The sequence below is a fragment of the Galeopterus variegatus genome, unplaced genomic scaffold, assembly GCF_000696425.1.
Source record: "Galeopterus variegatus unplaced genomic scaffold, G_variegatus-3.0.2 Scaffold4075, whole genome shotgun sequence".
NCBI classification, from domain to species: domain Eukaryota; kingdom Metazoa; phylum Chordata; class Mammalia; order Dermoptera; family Cynocephalidae; genus Galeopterus; species Galeopterus variegatus.
In genome coordinates, this window is record NW_007730186.1 from 54,271 (window position 1) to 67,828 (window position 13,558).

Consider the following 13,558-nt stretch of genomic DNA (forward strand, 5'->3'; position numbering starts at 1 on the left):
AACTCCCTCTACCGTGGCCGCGCCACACTACACCAGGGGATGGGCCCCACCCTGCACACCCTCACATCTCCAGGTCCAGGCCCCATTCTCCTTCACTGACGACAGCCCGGCGGCGCGCGCTTCCGCTGGACTCAGGCCAGGACATGCCAAGAGGAACCACATACCGGCCAAGGAAAGACCAAACCTGGCCACCCCGAGAGGCCGAGGACAGCGGGGAGGGGCCGCTGAGGTCGGCGCGCGGCGCCGGCTCCCGCCCCACCCACTGCGCGCGCCCGCACTACGCCGCGGGAGCTGCGGTACTGGCCCGGACGCCTGCGCACTACCCATCTCCCCGCGGCCTCCGGCACTCTTTTTCCCTCCCCCAAGTCTGTGGCACCCTTGCGCCTGCGCCGTGGATGTCGTGGGGACGCGGCAGCCATGCTGAACCCGTACCGAGAGGCGAGTGGGGGGGACGGGGTCGACGACAGCAGGATATGGAGAAGCAGCAGCATTAGAGTGCTCTGGGTTTCGGGAGATAGGCCTGGGCCATACGCCCCTTTGGCCCCTTACGCGACCCCCAGGAATGTTTGGAAAACTGGCCCTCGTGCAGGGAGGGGGGTGGAGGGGGCGGTAGGCACGTGACCCCGGTCAGCCAATCTGGGTGCTGCTGACGTGGCTGCGCGGCCCCGATGCTCTCCCCACCCCCCAGCCTGGTCAGGAAGGGAGGGGCTGGGGCTATGCCCCCTCCCCCAACACAGCTTCAGTTTCCGGGGGGGTTGACACCCCGGATTACGTCCTCCCCCCGCACCAAGCCAAGGGCAAAAACTGGAGCCCCCACTGGAAGGTTTCAGGATCCAGGTGAGAAGAGGTCCTTGCGGGGCGGGAATGTTGTCAGTCGTTCAAGTGCTTAACCAATGGTGGGGAGTCCGGGAGGGGGATTCTTGGGGTTCAGAAAAGAATCCTGAGGGTGGGACAATTTGTCTTTCAAACACTTTACAGCCAATGGGAGCGTGGAGGGAGGTGAGCAGGAGAGCGCCACTTTGGTAGGGGGTGGGGAAGGGCCAACCTCACGCCTCCATACCAATTGAAGGGCAAAGGGGCGAGGGGGCTATGTGTTACCCCCATTCCATTCCTCCCCTGGGGGCACAGGAGCCCGGAGCCAGGTGAGAGGGGATCATTTTGGCGGCCGAGGGGTGACCTGGTGGGCTGAGGAGTGGAAGTGGTGGCTGTAGTTCCTACTTTTGGATGGGAACGCTTTTAGAGTTGGCATCCCAGGCTGTGAACTGAGATTGTGTCCAGGCGCCAGCTCTCTTTTTCCCCAGAGACTCTGGAAGGAGCATTTCTGTGCTCCCTTTGTGTCAGCGGTAGGAAGCTCGCAGTCGTCACATGGCATGCTGGCGGTTACGCTTCGAGTTGCTTATCGAATTTGAGTGCATTCACGTGGACACGGCCTGTGGGGCCTTCTGCAAAAACCATAGTTGCCCCTGTGCCCCTGTAAGTTCTTACCTGAACATGTGTCTATTTCAGGCTGGGGAAGGGCTTGGGATCCACTTGGGAACAGAAATTAGGCCCAAGGTGGGTGCTGGGAGGTGGGTAGGAAGCGTGGCCCGAGACAAGAGGGAGGCTCAGGACATGGAATGATTTCACAGCTCCCAAGGTTTTGGGTTTCTCCAGGGTGGCCTCTTCTCTTGCCTCCTTCATCCCCTCCCCCAGCCCTGAACAGTTCTCTCCTTGTGTACTGCGGGGGAGGGAACGGAAAGGAGGGAAGAGTTATTTTTCCAAATTACTGAGTAGCAGTAGCCTCCCTCTGTGACTCATGGGGGAAGGGAGTATTGGGAGGGATCGGACAGCAGTGATTTTCCGGAAAACTGGGAAATAAATGAGAGTAATGTCTGGCTGCCCTTTCCCTTTCTAAGGCCCAGCATTTTCACAGCCTCCTAAGTTTCTTTTCCCTGGCCGGCCCCTGATGTGCCTCTGTCCTGACCTGCAAAGCCCCGGGTAAAGAAAAGCAGATTTGGGAGGCTGAGCCACTAGGGGGAGGGGAGAAGGCCTCTGCAAACTTGCTGTGTCATTGCTCTCCCTCCTGCAGTCACCGGGCGGGGCAGGGTGTACTGTTGGGGGCCGGGGCCTGATCCCTATCGGGGGGGAAGGGGACGCTGCCCGATGTGCACTTCCCCCTACCGGGTTTGCCCTATTCAGGTTGTCAAGAAGACGGGAGATTGGTGGCCATTTTAGACGCAGTAACCGTGGTTCGAGGTTCCGGCTCAAGGGCCACTGCGAAGGAGGGAGGGTGGCGTGGCTGGAGCTTACCCACCTAGGCCCTTATGAACTCTTCCCGCAGGAGAAGGGGAAGCTTCTCTTATTTTTGTTCACCTACATCAGTTTTCTTTCCCAGATATGTACGCAAGCCTGTTTTCTCCTTTGGTAGCGAGAGAAGGGGGGAGGAGGAAGGACGCCCCGCCAAAGCCCAGGTATATGGTGGGGGGAATCCTTTAACTGTCCTATAAGGGGGCGGGGGGAGCCCTAGAGTTGCTTTGGAGATCCTGACCTTGGCGTCTGGTTCTTTATTCATACATAGTCTGTAACCCTATTCAGATAACCAAATTATGAGGAAGACTTAGAGAGTTGGGGGAGGGGGCGAAACTGAGCTCCCAAAATGGCTCCTGCCCCTCCTCGGAGGCGGACGGCCCGGGGGGAGGGGAGGAGGGGAGAGAAGGAGGGGGAGGGCTAGTCTGAGCCGCAGCCGCCGCCTCCTCCGCTCGCCCTCCTCCCTGGCGCTGACCGATGGACGAGCCGCTCCGTGGGGAGGACTCCGGACCCTGGTGGGGGATGGGGGGGTTCTTCCGCCCCCGCGGCGGAGGGACCCTGAGGGGGGGGGTCTGAGCTCGCCTAGAGGGGGAGGGTATTTGTCCTGATTAGCCCCTGGCCGGACTTTTTTTTTCCACTCTGAGCCGGACGTCAGGATGAAGTGTGGGGTGGTGGTGGGTTACACCGGGTAGGTGGGTGCGTTTGGGGACACTGCCGCCGCTAAGGCTAAGGCTGTCGAGGTTTTGTCGAGCAAGCAGGTATTTGTGTTGGTAACTGAAGGTATGAGGAGGGATGGGCGTGCAAGTTGCTGGAGCGTATTCTAGGTTTGGTGGCCTTGATAAGCTTTTGGGAGTTCACAGATGAGTGTTTTGCCTTTGTCTTTAGATTGTTTTTCGTGGGGGGGGGGGCGGATTTTAAGATTCTGGCAAGCCTGTATTTTAGATCGTGGAGCACGGGAACGTTAGATACTTTTATCGCTACATTTGGGAGTCCTTAACTGTTCACCAAACGGGAGCAGGCCGCGGCTTCTAAGATGGCGTCTTCTTCCTCGTTTCAGATTCTTCACTGCAGCAGCCTCATTGCCCAGAACCACCACCCGCCAGGCGTCCTGCGGCCACACCCCTGGCGGGCCGAGGCCGGCTACGCCCACGCGACCCCTCCCATTCCCCTGCGGTCTGGCCAATGGAGGAGCTACGAATGGCAAAACTTCCCCGAGCTTGGCAGTCTCCAGTTGCGCCGTACTTGGAAGACTTTGGGAGACTTTGTTGGAAGGAGATGCGGGAAAAGGATGCTGGAGGCCTTGAGAGATGGCACCTGCACCCCTTCCAACCTTCCTTTTTCCCTGGAGTCGCCGAAACAGCGCATCCAATTGGCTCGAAGATGTGGTTTGCCGCTTCCCTACGGGTCTATGCGGCACTCTTCTGCCTGGTGACTGACAGCTTGGAAATGAAGCTTATGATGTCATTTCTTCGGCTGACCAATAGAAAAAGCTCCCGCGGAGAGACGTTCCTCCCACTTCGACTCTGCTGCTTCACGCGCGTGAGCGAGCGAGCGCGCGCAGAAGGGGTGGGGGAAATCTCGAGCAGGGTGGCGCGCATGATCAGTGAAGCTCCTCCCCCCCGCCTATATATAAAGGGCTGGCGCGGGGCTCTACGGCGCCATTTCGCGCTGGAGTGGAGCGGCCTCTAGGACGAGCTGGAGGATACTGCCTACGTCTAACAGAGCCTTTGCGTCGTCCGGGGCCGCCATTGCAATCCACATCCATCCGCTTGGAAATGGCCTTCGTCTCGGCCTATGACTGGTCCCTGTGGACAGTGCAGACCCCATAGAAGCCCCCGAAGCTCCCCTTTTTCGGGCCCCGCCCAGTCCTCGGAGTCTGTCCACCCCCTGTACTCCGCCCTCAAGAGGATTTCAAAGATGGAGGCGGCGGCTCCCTAAACCACTTTTCGTGTTCATCCACCTCCATCCGGGATTGAAACAGGACCTCGTCCGCTCCGGACGGTCCCGACCAGAAGCGGGAACCCCTGCAGATCAACAACGGGCTGTATTGACGACGGTGTTTGCGGTCTGGGACCGTCTTTGGGTTTGAAGAGTTCGTTCCCCCTGACTCGCTCGCCCGTCTCAGCCGAGGCCGCCGCCATTTTCTTGCTGTCCGTCGTCTGCGGAGCGCGCCAAGCTGCCGGGAGCTCTCCGAGAGGCAGCGGAGGAGATTGTTTTCGTGCCGGCCGAGCGAGGGCTTTGTCGCCTGGAGGGCCAGGGGCAACGGGCCTCCCCCCACTTCCCGGGTTATGTTGGACCGGGTGGTGAGGGGAACCGAGGCCACCCGGACTTTCCGCGTCTGAAGGCAGCGCCGGTTCCCCGCGGTCAAGATGCTGCAAAACGTGACTCCCCACAAGTATGTCTCCGCGAGGCGCGCGTGGGAAGGGGGCGTTGGGGGCAGCAGCACGGAGGCCTCCGTGTTCGGGGGGCCATACCGAACGACTGGGCGCGTTGCTGTTTCGCGGCACAGCTGTTTGTTGACTTGGGCTTGCGGGAGGGGGTCGAGGGACAGTTTTGGGACGGTGGCGGCGGCCCAGATACTGCGTATGGGGGGAGTACAGGTTGTCAACTTACGTACGCACTGTTTTTGCCGCTTTGGTTCATCTTAACCCAGCCAAGCAGAGCTAGTTTGGCGGCGGAATGTAGTGGGGGTGGACAGTTGAAGAGGGCAGTAGGTCTTCGGTGGTGGGTCTGGTGTCTAGCGACAACTTGTCAGTCTCGGGGAGAGGTTCATGGTCACCCCTCGTGTGTTAGCTAAGGTTGCCATGGCGATAGTTTCAGGGACTGGTAACGGGGATTCACAGCGTAGGGTAGAGGAGATCATTCCCAGCTTGTGGGTTCCTAATGTCTAGGGTAGGTCATTAAATTCTAGTTTGTCTTTAAGAGATTGGGTCGGTGGTTTGTTACCTGTGGTGTTTGTTGGTGGGGTACGTTTTTTGATAGCAGTGGAGTTTCATTCAAGTCGGGAGGGTGGAGCTAAGGCTTCTGTAGTTCAGCTCTGGATGTAAACAATAAGCTTTCGGTTGTAGTGTCTTAATTCTTAGGTGGTGGGAAACACCTGATCCGGAGGAGCCCCAGAGGGAGTGTAAACTTGAACCACTGTCGGTCTTTGGTCTCCAGGGTTGTTACAGTGGCAACTGTTGGTGGAATCGTATTTTTTAGCGGGGTGGGTGGAGGGGACTTTCACTGTCAGGATGGGTCTTGCAGACCTTGACTTTGAGCAACTCTTTTTTTCAGTTCCTTGGAGGGAGACTTTGGATTTGGTGTAAACAATTGGGGGGGACTGGCCGGTGGGGTTATTTCAGACTGTGAAGTCTGATAAATGCTTTCTTGATTGGATTTCTTTTTGAGCTGGGTGGTTCTTCCGTTAGGTTTCTAGGCCATTTTTTGCTGTGGTGTTAAACTACTCAGAGCTTGTAGAGGATGCTGATATTTCCTACTCAGGTGGAGTCTTAGGTGTCTCAATTATTTTATGAAATTTTTCTCCCTAATTTGCTGTCTTTCTTCCTCTTTTTCTCCGGCTTCCCTTGGGCTCAACCACCATGGCAACCACCAAACCCCTAGTGAGGAGGAGGAAACTTGGGCCTTGAGTTTTTCAGCTCCACTCGTTTTGCTTAAGCCCCGTTCCCTTAGGTAATTCTCAGAAGACGTACCCTATCAGAAACTGTTTTGGAGTTTTTTGTGTTTTTAGTTAAAAAAACAGTTCATCGGATTTTTCAGAGGCGGGGTCTAGATGAGTCGACTAAAAAGAAAAAGGGCAGAGCCAACAGTAAAAGCTCACAGTGTTGGGATATTGGTTCTGGTTGAGACACACTTGAATAGTGTTAACTATTTCATTAGCTCTAAAGCCTGGATCTATCCGGCACATAGGACCAATTGCATTTTTTCCTGATTTCCATAAGATTATCACATCTGCTTTTGTTTCCCATTTTTGCAGGCTCCCTGGGGAAGGGAATGCAGGGTTACTGGGGCTGGGACCAGAGGCGGCAGCACCAGGGAAAAGGATTCGAAAGCCCTCTCTGTTGTACGAGGGATTTGAGAGCCCCACGATGGCTTCAGTGCCCGCTTTGCAACTGACTCCTGCCAACCCACCGCCCCCAGAGGTATCCAATCCCAAAAAGCCGGGACGGGTTACCAACCAGCTGCAATACCTACACAAGGTGGTGATGAAGGCTCTGTGGAAACATCAGTTTGCATGGCCATTCCGGCAGCCTGTGGATGCTGTCAAACTGGGCTTGCCGGTGAGTAGAGAAGTTGGTGTGAGGAGGTATGGGAATGAGCAAGAATGTGTGTGAGTGGGGGTGGACTGCCTAGTATAGATGCTGCGGCCCCTAGGGAGTTCCTGTTTTTCCCCCGTAGGGAAGATAGCCACCAGATTTCTCGATTTTTGGTCCTTTGTGATTGATCCAACTGCTTGCTATCGCTATCTTGGCATCTCTCATTGTGCCCTCCATGTGTCCTTCCTTAACTTTTGTGCCCTGGCTCCATTTTACAGATTCCCACCCCGGGTTGGGAGAGGACCACGGTGGCCAAAATTCTTAGCTTCTTCCTTTCCCTCATGCAGCCCATGGATAGCCAGCCCCAGAGGTAATGTCACAGGATGGGAAGTTTCAGAGTGGGTGGGAGATGGGTAGAGAAAGGCAGTAGGGACCTCCCTGTGGGTGTTAAGGATCCTATTCTATTTTTTTTTTCTGTCCACTAGTTTCATTGGGGCCGCAGTTTAGGGAACTATATTTCTTTGATGCATAAAGGGATGTGTGTGTGTTGGGGTGAGTAGCTTCCCTAGGAGAGTACATACTTTCATTGGTTCTGACCTAGCGTTTCTTCATTTAGGATTATCACAAAATTATAAAACAGCCTATGGACATGGGTACTATTAAGAGGAGACTTGAGAACAATTACTATTGGGCTGCCTCAGAGTGTATGCAGGATTTTAACACCATGTTCACCAACTGTTACATTTATAACAAGGTAAGTTTTTCTCTGTCTGTTCGTATAGTAGATGGAAAGAGGCATTATCAATTATTATTGCTAGATATTTTGTTTACAAATAGTTTAAGTCCTTTGCTTTTTTTTTTTTTTTTTTTTTTTTTAAAGATGACCAGTAAGGGGATCTTAACCCTTGACTTGGTGTTGTCAGCACCACACTCACTCAGTGAGCCAACCGGCCATCCGTGTATGGGATCCGAACCCGTGGCCTTGGTGTTATCAGCACCGCACTCTCCCGAGTGAGCCACAGGCCGGCCCAGTCCTTTGCTTTTGAAAGTATTAGGTAGTCAGGGTCTCAAAAATCTGAGCTCCAGAATGATACTGCTGAACACAGTGAAGTGACTTCAGAGCTCCAGAGTTAAAGGTTATTTAAATAGAACACTTCATACTTGGCGATGGTGGCCCTGTTTCTTAAAAAGCTCTAGAGACCTGAGTAGAGCAGGATCTGTTTTTCTTGTCAGCTTTCATTCCCTTATTTCTGTACTCTTAAGAGACCATGTGCTTTTTTTCTTGTATTTTGTGAGATGGAGTTGAGAGAGAGAGTGGCAATTAGTGGCCTGGTGTAGGTAATTTTTAGCACTTGATAACAAAGGCATCTATGGGGGTGGTGATGATGACCTGGGGCTTAGGAATTTCTCTGGGAAAGATGGTATGTTTGCTGCAGGCATTTGAACCTTTTGTGTGTGTGTGTGTGTGTTCCTCTAGCCCACTGATGATATTGTCCTGATGGCACAAACACTGGAAAAGATCTTTCTACAGAAGGTGGCATCAATGCCACAAGAGGAACAAGAGCTTGTGGTGACCATCCCTAAAAACAGCCACAAGAAGGGGGCCAAGTTGGCAGGTAAGAAGATTGGCAGTTTTGTAAATGGAGACCTAAAGACAGGAAAAAGAATCAAACTAAATGTTTTTTCTTCTTTTTTCTAGCACTCCAGGGCAGTATTACCAGTGCCCACCAGGTGCCTGCTGTTTCTTCTGTGTCACAAACAGCTCTGTATACTCCACCACCTGAGATACCTACCACTGTCCTGAACATTCCCCATCCATCAGTCATCTCTTCTCCCCTTCTCAAGACCCTGCATTCTGCTGGACCCCCACTCCTTGCTGTTTCTGCAGCTCCCCCAGCCCAGCCCCTTGCCAAGGTATAGATCTGTGGATTTCTTTGGGGGTAAAGAGGGAGGGAAAGGTCTTAAATGAGACAGACCTGGGGTAATAGGCTCTTATCTTGTTTTTCTCTGCAGAAAAAAGGGGTAAAGCGGAAAGCAGATACTACCACACCTACACCTACAGCCATCCTTGCTCCTGGTTCCCCAGCTAGCCCTCCAGGGGGTCTTGAGCCTAAGGCAGCACGGCTTCCCCCTATGCGCAGAGAGAGTGGCCGCCCCATCAAGCCCCCACGCAAAGACTTGCCTGACTCTCAGCAACAACACCAGAGCTCTAAGAAAGGAAAGCTATCAGAACAGTTAAAACATTGTAATGGCATTTTGAAGGAGTTACTTTCTAAGAAGCATGCTGCCTATGCCTGGCCTTTCTATAAACCAGTGGATGCTTCTGCTCTTGGCCTGCATGACTACCATGACATCATTAAGCACCCCATGGACCTCAGCACTGTCAAGGTACCCACTGCATGGGGCAGATGGGATGCTCAGGCAGCGATTGGAGCCTAGGGGTCAATAAAACAAAGTTGTGTCTCCTTGCGGGCACACAGAAGTCTTTGATTCTTGGTGTTTTATTTTTACAAAGTAGTAATGGGGCAGAAGGTTAAATATTTGATGAGAACCCATATTTTATTGGAGTTTGAAACAAAAGGTAGGATTTCTTTTCAGAGCAACACTACTCATCTATAATTATATACCATTTACTTGGAATGTTGGGTTAGGAAGTTAAAGGATGGAAGGATAGTCCGAGGCCACCTCTCCTCCCCTATTACTTAGAAATGATTTCTTTTTGTAGACATAGATATTTCTTCAACCCACCTAAATTCCTTTGACTTCAAATTTGAACCCCAGGGTACAGATCTTTAAGGTCATACCCACTGTGCTCTCAAAAGAGAGCTCTTCTTGTGGTGTTTGGGGTTGGCAGGGAAAGGTGAGTCTCCCTGCCTGTGCAGCTTCTGATGCTGCCTCCTTCTGCAGCGGAAGATGGAGAATCGTGATTACCGTGATGCACAGGAGTTTGCTGCTGATGTGCGGCTTATGTTCTCCAACTGCTATAAGTACAATCCCCCAGACCACGATGTTGTGGCCATGGCCCGAAAGCTACAGGTGAGTGTAAAGGTTGGAGTTTGAAGAATAAATGGGTATGGGGAGAGATTTAACAGAAATCTGTGTCTGTGCCATACAGTCACAACATGAAGATCTCCTAATTCTGTAGTTGTAAATTGGAGCTATACCAGTGGTTGGCTGGGTATAATCAGGGTACTATATACCAGCAGTTTTGAGTCTGCCTCTTTTTCTAGGATGTATTTGAGTTCCGCTATGCCAAGATGCCAGATGAGCCACTGGAACCAGGACCTTTACCAGTCTCTACTGCCTTGCCTCCTGGCCTGGCCAAATCATCTTCAGAGTCCTCCAGTGAAGAAAGTAGCAGTGAGAGCTCCTCTGAGGAAGAGGAGGAGGATGAGGAGGATGAGGAAGAAGAAGAGAGTGAAAGCTCAGACTCAGAGGAGGAAAGGGCTCATCGCTTGGCAGAACTACAGGAACAGGTATTTTGTTTCTCTTCAGTTTTTACTGGTAAAGAGGTTTGTGCCCTGTCTTTGTTCTAGTTTTTTCCTTAGTCTTTGCAGTTTATTTTTCTCTCCTCATGTCTGACTCTTGTTTTCCTCTAGCTTAGGGCAGTACATGAACAACTGGCTGCCCTGTCCCAGGGTCCAATATCCAAGCCCAAGAGGAAGAGAGAGAAAAAGGAGAAGAAGAAGAAACGGAAGGCAGAGAAGCATCGAGGCCGAGCTGGGGTTGAGGAAGATGACAAGGGGCCTCGGGCACCCCGCCCAACTCAGCCCAAGAAGTCCAAGAAAGCGAGTGGCAGTGGAGGTGGAAGTGCTGCTACACTAGGTCCTCCTGGCTTTGGACCTTCTGGAGGAAATGGCACCAAGTGAGTTCTAACAGGGTAGGAAGCAGATACTAGTTTGGATATTTCTCTCTCCAGGGATTGCTATCCTCCCACTCCTTGCAAAGTTTTCTCTAAACCAGGGGTCAGCAAACTTTCTCTCAGTGGCCAGGTAACATAAGATAGGCTTTGAGGGACATAGGGTCTTCCATAGCTGCCCAGCTCTGACAGTATCGTGTGAAAGCAGTCAGAGGCAATATGTAAACAAATAAACATGGCCATGCTTTAGTAAGACTTTACTTACAAAAACAAGTGTCAGGCCAGATTTGTTCCCTGGGTCATAGTTTGCTTATTCCTCTAAATGAATGAATCTAGGCCTTTATCTGTTTTCCATGGTGGGGTAGGTTAAATAGTGCTTTGGGGAGCACAAAGATGGATCCATGCCAGTATATCTATATTAAGTTTTAAATGCCAAATGGTTGGCATTTAAGAGCTCAATAAAATGCTCTGTTCCTATAATGTCCCAATAGCCCATCTCTGATTTAGCCATTTGCCTTAGTATAAAAAAAGAGGCTGCAGTCCAGGCAGGAAATACAGATTACTGGGTTTGAACAGTGGGAACATGTTGGGAAAGGTTAACAAAGCTTCTCCACTTGACAGTTTTCTTTTTCCCATAGGCTCCCCAAAAAGGCCACGAAGACAGCCCCACCTGCCTTACCTGCAGGTTATGATTCAGAGGAGGAGGAAGAGAGCCGGCCCATGAGTTATGATGAGAAGCGGCAGTTGAGTCTGGACATTAACAAATTACCTGGGGAGAAGCTAGGTCGAGTTGTGCATATAATCCAAGCCAGGGAGCCCTCTTTACGTGACTCAAACCCAGAAGAGATTGAGATTGATTTTGAAACGCTCAAACCATCCACACTTAGAGAGCTTGAACGCTACGTCCTATCTTGCCTACGAAAGAAACCCCGGAAGCCCTACAGTAAGTAAGGACTGAGGTTCAGTTAATCCAGCAATCCTGTGGTTCTGAAGACAGTTCCAGGAAGGAGGGTGGGTGGTATGTGTTTGTCAGTTCTCAGGATGATAGGATGTATTGGTTGCCTCCTGGCGTTCAAGAAAGAAATTTGGCAACTTTACGGGCCAATAACTCTAGGATGCACTTGGCAGGCTTAATGAATCCTGATGTATTTTTCTAGCCATTAAGAAACCTGTGGGAAAGACAAAGGAGGAACTGGCTTTGGAGAAGAAGCGAGAATTAGAAAAGCGGTTACAAGATGTCAGCGGGCAGCTCAATTCCACCAAAAAGCCCCCCAAGAAAGGTGAGTATGCTTATATACCATGCAGATTTATTGCATCCTGCTCTCGATTTTTTTCTTAACAAATGAAGATACAGACTTGTATTTTTAATCTTAATTTTGTTCTGCAGTGAATGAGAAAACAGAATCATCCTCTGCACAGCAAGTAGCAGTGTCACGCCTCAGTGCTTCCAGTTCCAGCTCAGATTCCAGCTCCTCCTCTTCATCTTCCTCCTCTTCAGACACCAGTGATTCAGACTCAGGCTAAGAGGCCAGGCCAGCTGGGGCAGGAAGGCTCCGCAGGACCGGACCCGTAGACCACCCTGCCCCCCCTTCACACACACAAACACACACACACATACACCCGCCCCTTGCTGTGATACTTCATCTCACTCTCCCCCCTCTGTAGGAGAGCTGGCTCTGCAGGGGGTAGAGATGCAGGGACATTTACTGAAGGAGAGACTTGGACAAAATAAGATTTGAGTTCCCATCCCCATTGGGAGTGACCTCTAGGGCACAGAGCCCCGCTATTCAAAATGACTGAGGTGGGGCAGGGACACAAGGTGGGGGTGGGCAAGGGCCCTGATAATGGGGTTACCTGAGGCCATAGCTGTCCTGTTCACTTCTAAGGGCCTTGTTTTGAAGTTGGTGGTTCTAATTTATTTTAAGCTAGGTAAGGCTGGGGGGTGGGGCCTTGGTCCTCTCAGCCTCCATGGGAAGGGAAGAAAGGGGAACTTTTTTTACGTTGTCTTTTTTTTTTCTACTGTTTTCCTTTTTTCCTTCCGCTCCATTTGGAGCCTTGGGGGTTTCAGTCATCTCCCCATTTGGTCCCCTGGACTGTCTTTCTTTGTCTGTTGATTCTAACTTGTAAATAAAGAAAATATTATTCAAGTTTCGGGTTATCTTAATATTTGTTTCTGTAGAGCTTATAAAGGAATATTAATTAGAATTGTTTGAGAGTTTTGAGGAAAATATTCTTGAGGTGAGAAAAAGGAGTAGCTGTTGAGTTGGATTATGTTTTTAATTTTTTTTTTTTTTTTCTGTGTCCGGCAACGGATCGCAACCCTCAGTGTCGCCCCCATACCGGCAACGGGATCGCAACCCTCAGTGTTGCCCCCGCGCCTCGCTCAGCCAGTGAGCGGGAACCGGTCTGTATGTGGGATCCGAACCCTCGGCGGGAGCGCAGCCACATTTTCCAAGCGGCGCACTAGCGCAGTGCGCCGCCGGGCCGGCCCTATGTTTTTAATTTTTAAAGCAAACCAGTAGGCTATTGGTGTGTTGATAAAGTAAATGTGTCTGACCTTTGTAAAATGAGTCTTCGTCAAAATAATCTTTAAGCCTAAATTTGCTCTGGTTTAGATGAAAAACAAGCTATGGCTTGTTTGTGCCTAGAACTCAAGACTTGAGATAGACTAAGATTTTCTTTTAGGTGCTGGATGTAGGAATTGTCTCCAGAACATACTAAAATGTGAAAGGGGTGGGAGGTAGCCAACAGTGGGTACTTGAGTATTCCAAAAGTTCTTCAAATTCAAATTGCAAAACTGCCATTTCCACATACCCTGTCGATTAAGGGGGAGAGGGGCTGCATAGTTCAGGGAGCTGGGTTGTGTGGGTTCCGGAATTTGGAGTTTTAATAATGCAGTAGTGAGGCACTTGGCCCAGTATAATGGGCCAAAGTGGGAAACCTGAATTTTGAAATGAAGTTTTGGAAGTGGGAATTAGGAATATGTGGTAAAGCAAATGGTTTATCCTCTAAATAATGTTTCCAGAAACAAGGGTAGTCTCCAGTGGAAGTGGTGAGGGCTTTGGAGGTGGCAATAAATGGAACTATAGCAGCAATTCTCAACCCTCCTATCTTCAGGAGTTTTGTTTAAATTGGGTCCTGGAACAAAATTTCAAAA

The 13,558-nt window shown here is 51.2% G+C and overlaps 2 protein-coding genes across 3 annotated transcripts; both read left to right on the forward strand.

Moving 5' to 3' along the window:
- The first annotated feature begins 714 nt into the window (after positions 1 to 714).
- LOC103602256 lies at positions 715 to 3,975 on the forward strand. Its single transcript, XM_008586669.1, has 2 exons — positions 715 to 837; positions 3,344 to 3,975. Exons 1-2 carry the CDS (start codon positions 717 to 719, stop codon positions 3,973 to 3,975), a joined length of 753 nt encoding a protein of 250 aa, XP_008584891.1. The 5' UTR covers positions 715 to 716.
- On the forward strand, positions 3,953 to 12,548 carry BRD2 (bromodomain containing 2). 2 transcript variants are annotated; one of them, XM_008586667.1, is made up of 12 exons: positions 3,953 to 4,681; positions 6,263 to 6,566; positions 7,159 to 7,296; positions 8,020 to 8,158; positions 8,242 to 8,456; positions 8,556 to 8,930; positions 9,450 to 9,578; positions 9,773 to 10,018; positions 10,142 to 10,407; positions 11,040 to 11,344; positions 11,559 to 11,681; positions 11,789 to 12,548. In XM_008586667.1, the coding sequence occupies exons 1-12, from the start codon at positions 4,656 to 4,658 to the stop codon at positions 11,923 to 11,925; spliced, it is 2,403 nt and encodes an 800-aa protein (XP_008584889.1). In that variant the 5' UTR covers positions 3,953 to 4,655; the 3' UTR covers positions 11,926 to 12,548. The 2 variants fall into 2 exon arrangements, with proteins under 2 accessions (XP_008584889.1, XP_008584890.1); XM_008586668.1 differs by lacking the exons at positions 3,953 to 4,681; positions 6,263 to 6,566 and adding an exon at positions 6,803 to 6,912.
- Positions 12,549 to 13,558: the final 1,010 nt, after the last annotated feature.

Coding starts and splice junctions, on each gene's coding strand:
- LOC103602256 (XM_008586669.1), top strand. CDS start 717: ATGCCCCCTCCCCCAACACAGCTTCAGTTTCCGGGGGGGTTGACACCC. Junction 838..3,343: donor TGGAAGGTTTCAGGATCCAG/GTGAGAAGAGGT, acceptor TCCTCGTTTCAG/ATTCTTCACTGCAGCAGCCT.
- BRD2 (XM_008586667.1), top strand. CDS start 4,656: ATGCTGCAAAACGTGACTCCCCACAA. Junction 7,297..8,019: donor ACTGTTACATTTATAACAAG/GTAAGTTTTTCT, acceptor GTGTTCCTCTAG/CCCACTGATGATATTGTCCT. Junction 10,019..10,141: donor TGGCAGAACTACAGGAACAG/GTATTTTGTTTC, acceptor GTTTTCCTCTAG/CTTAGGGCAGTACATGAACA.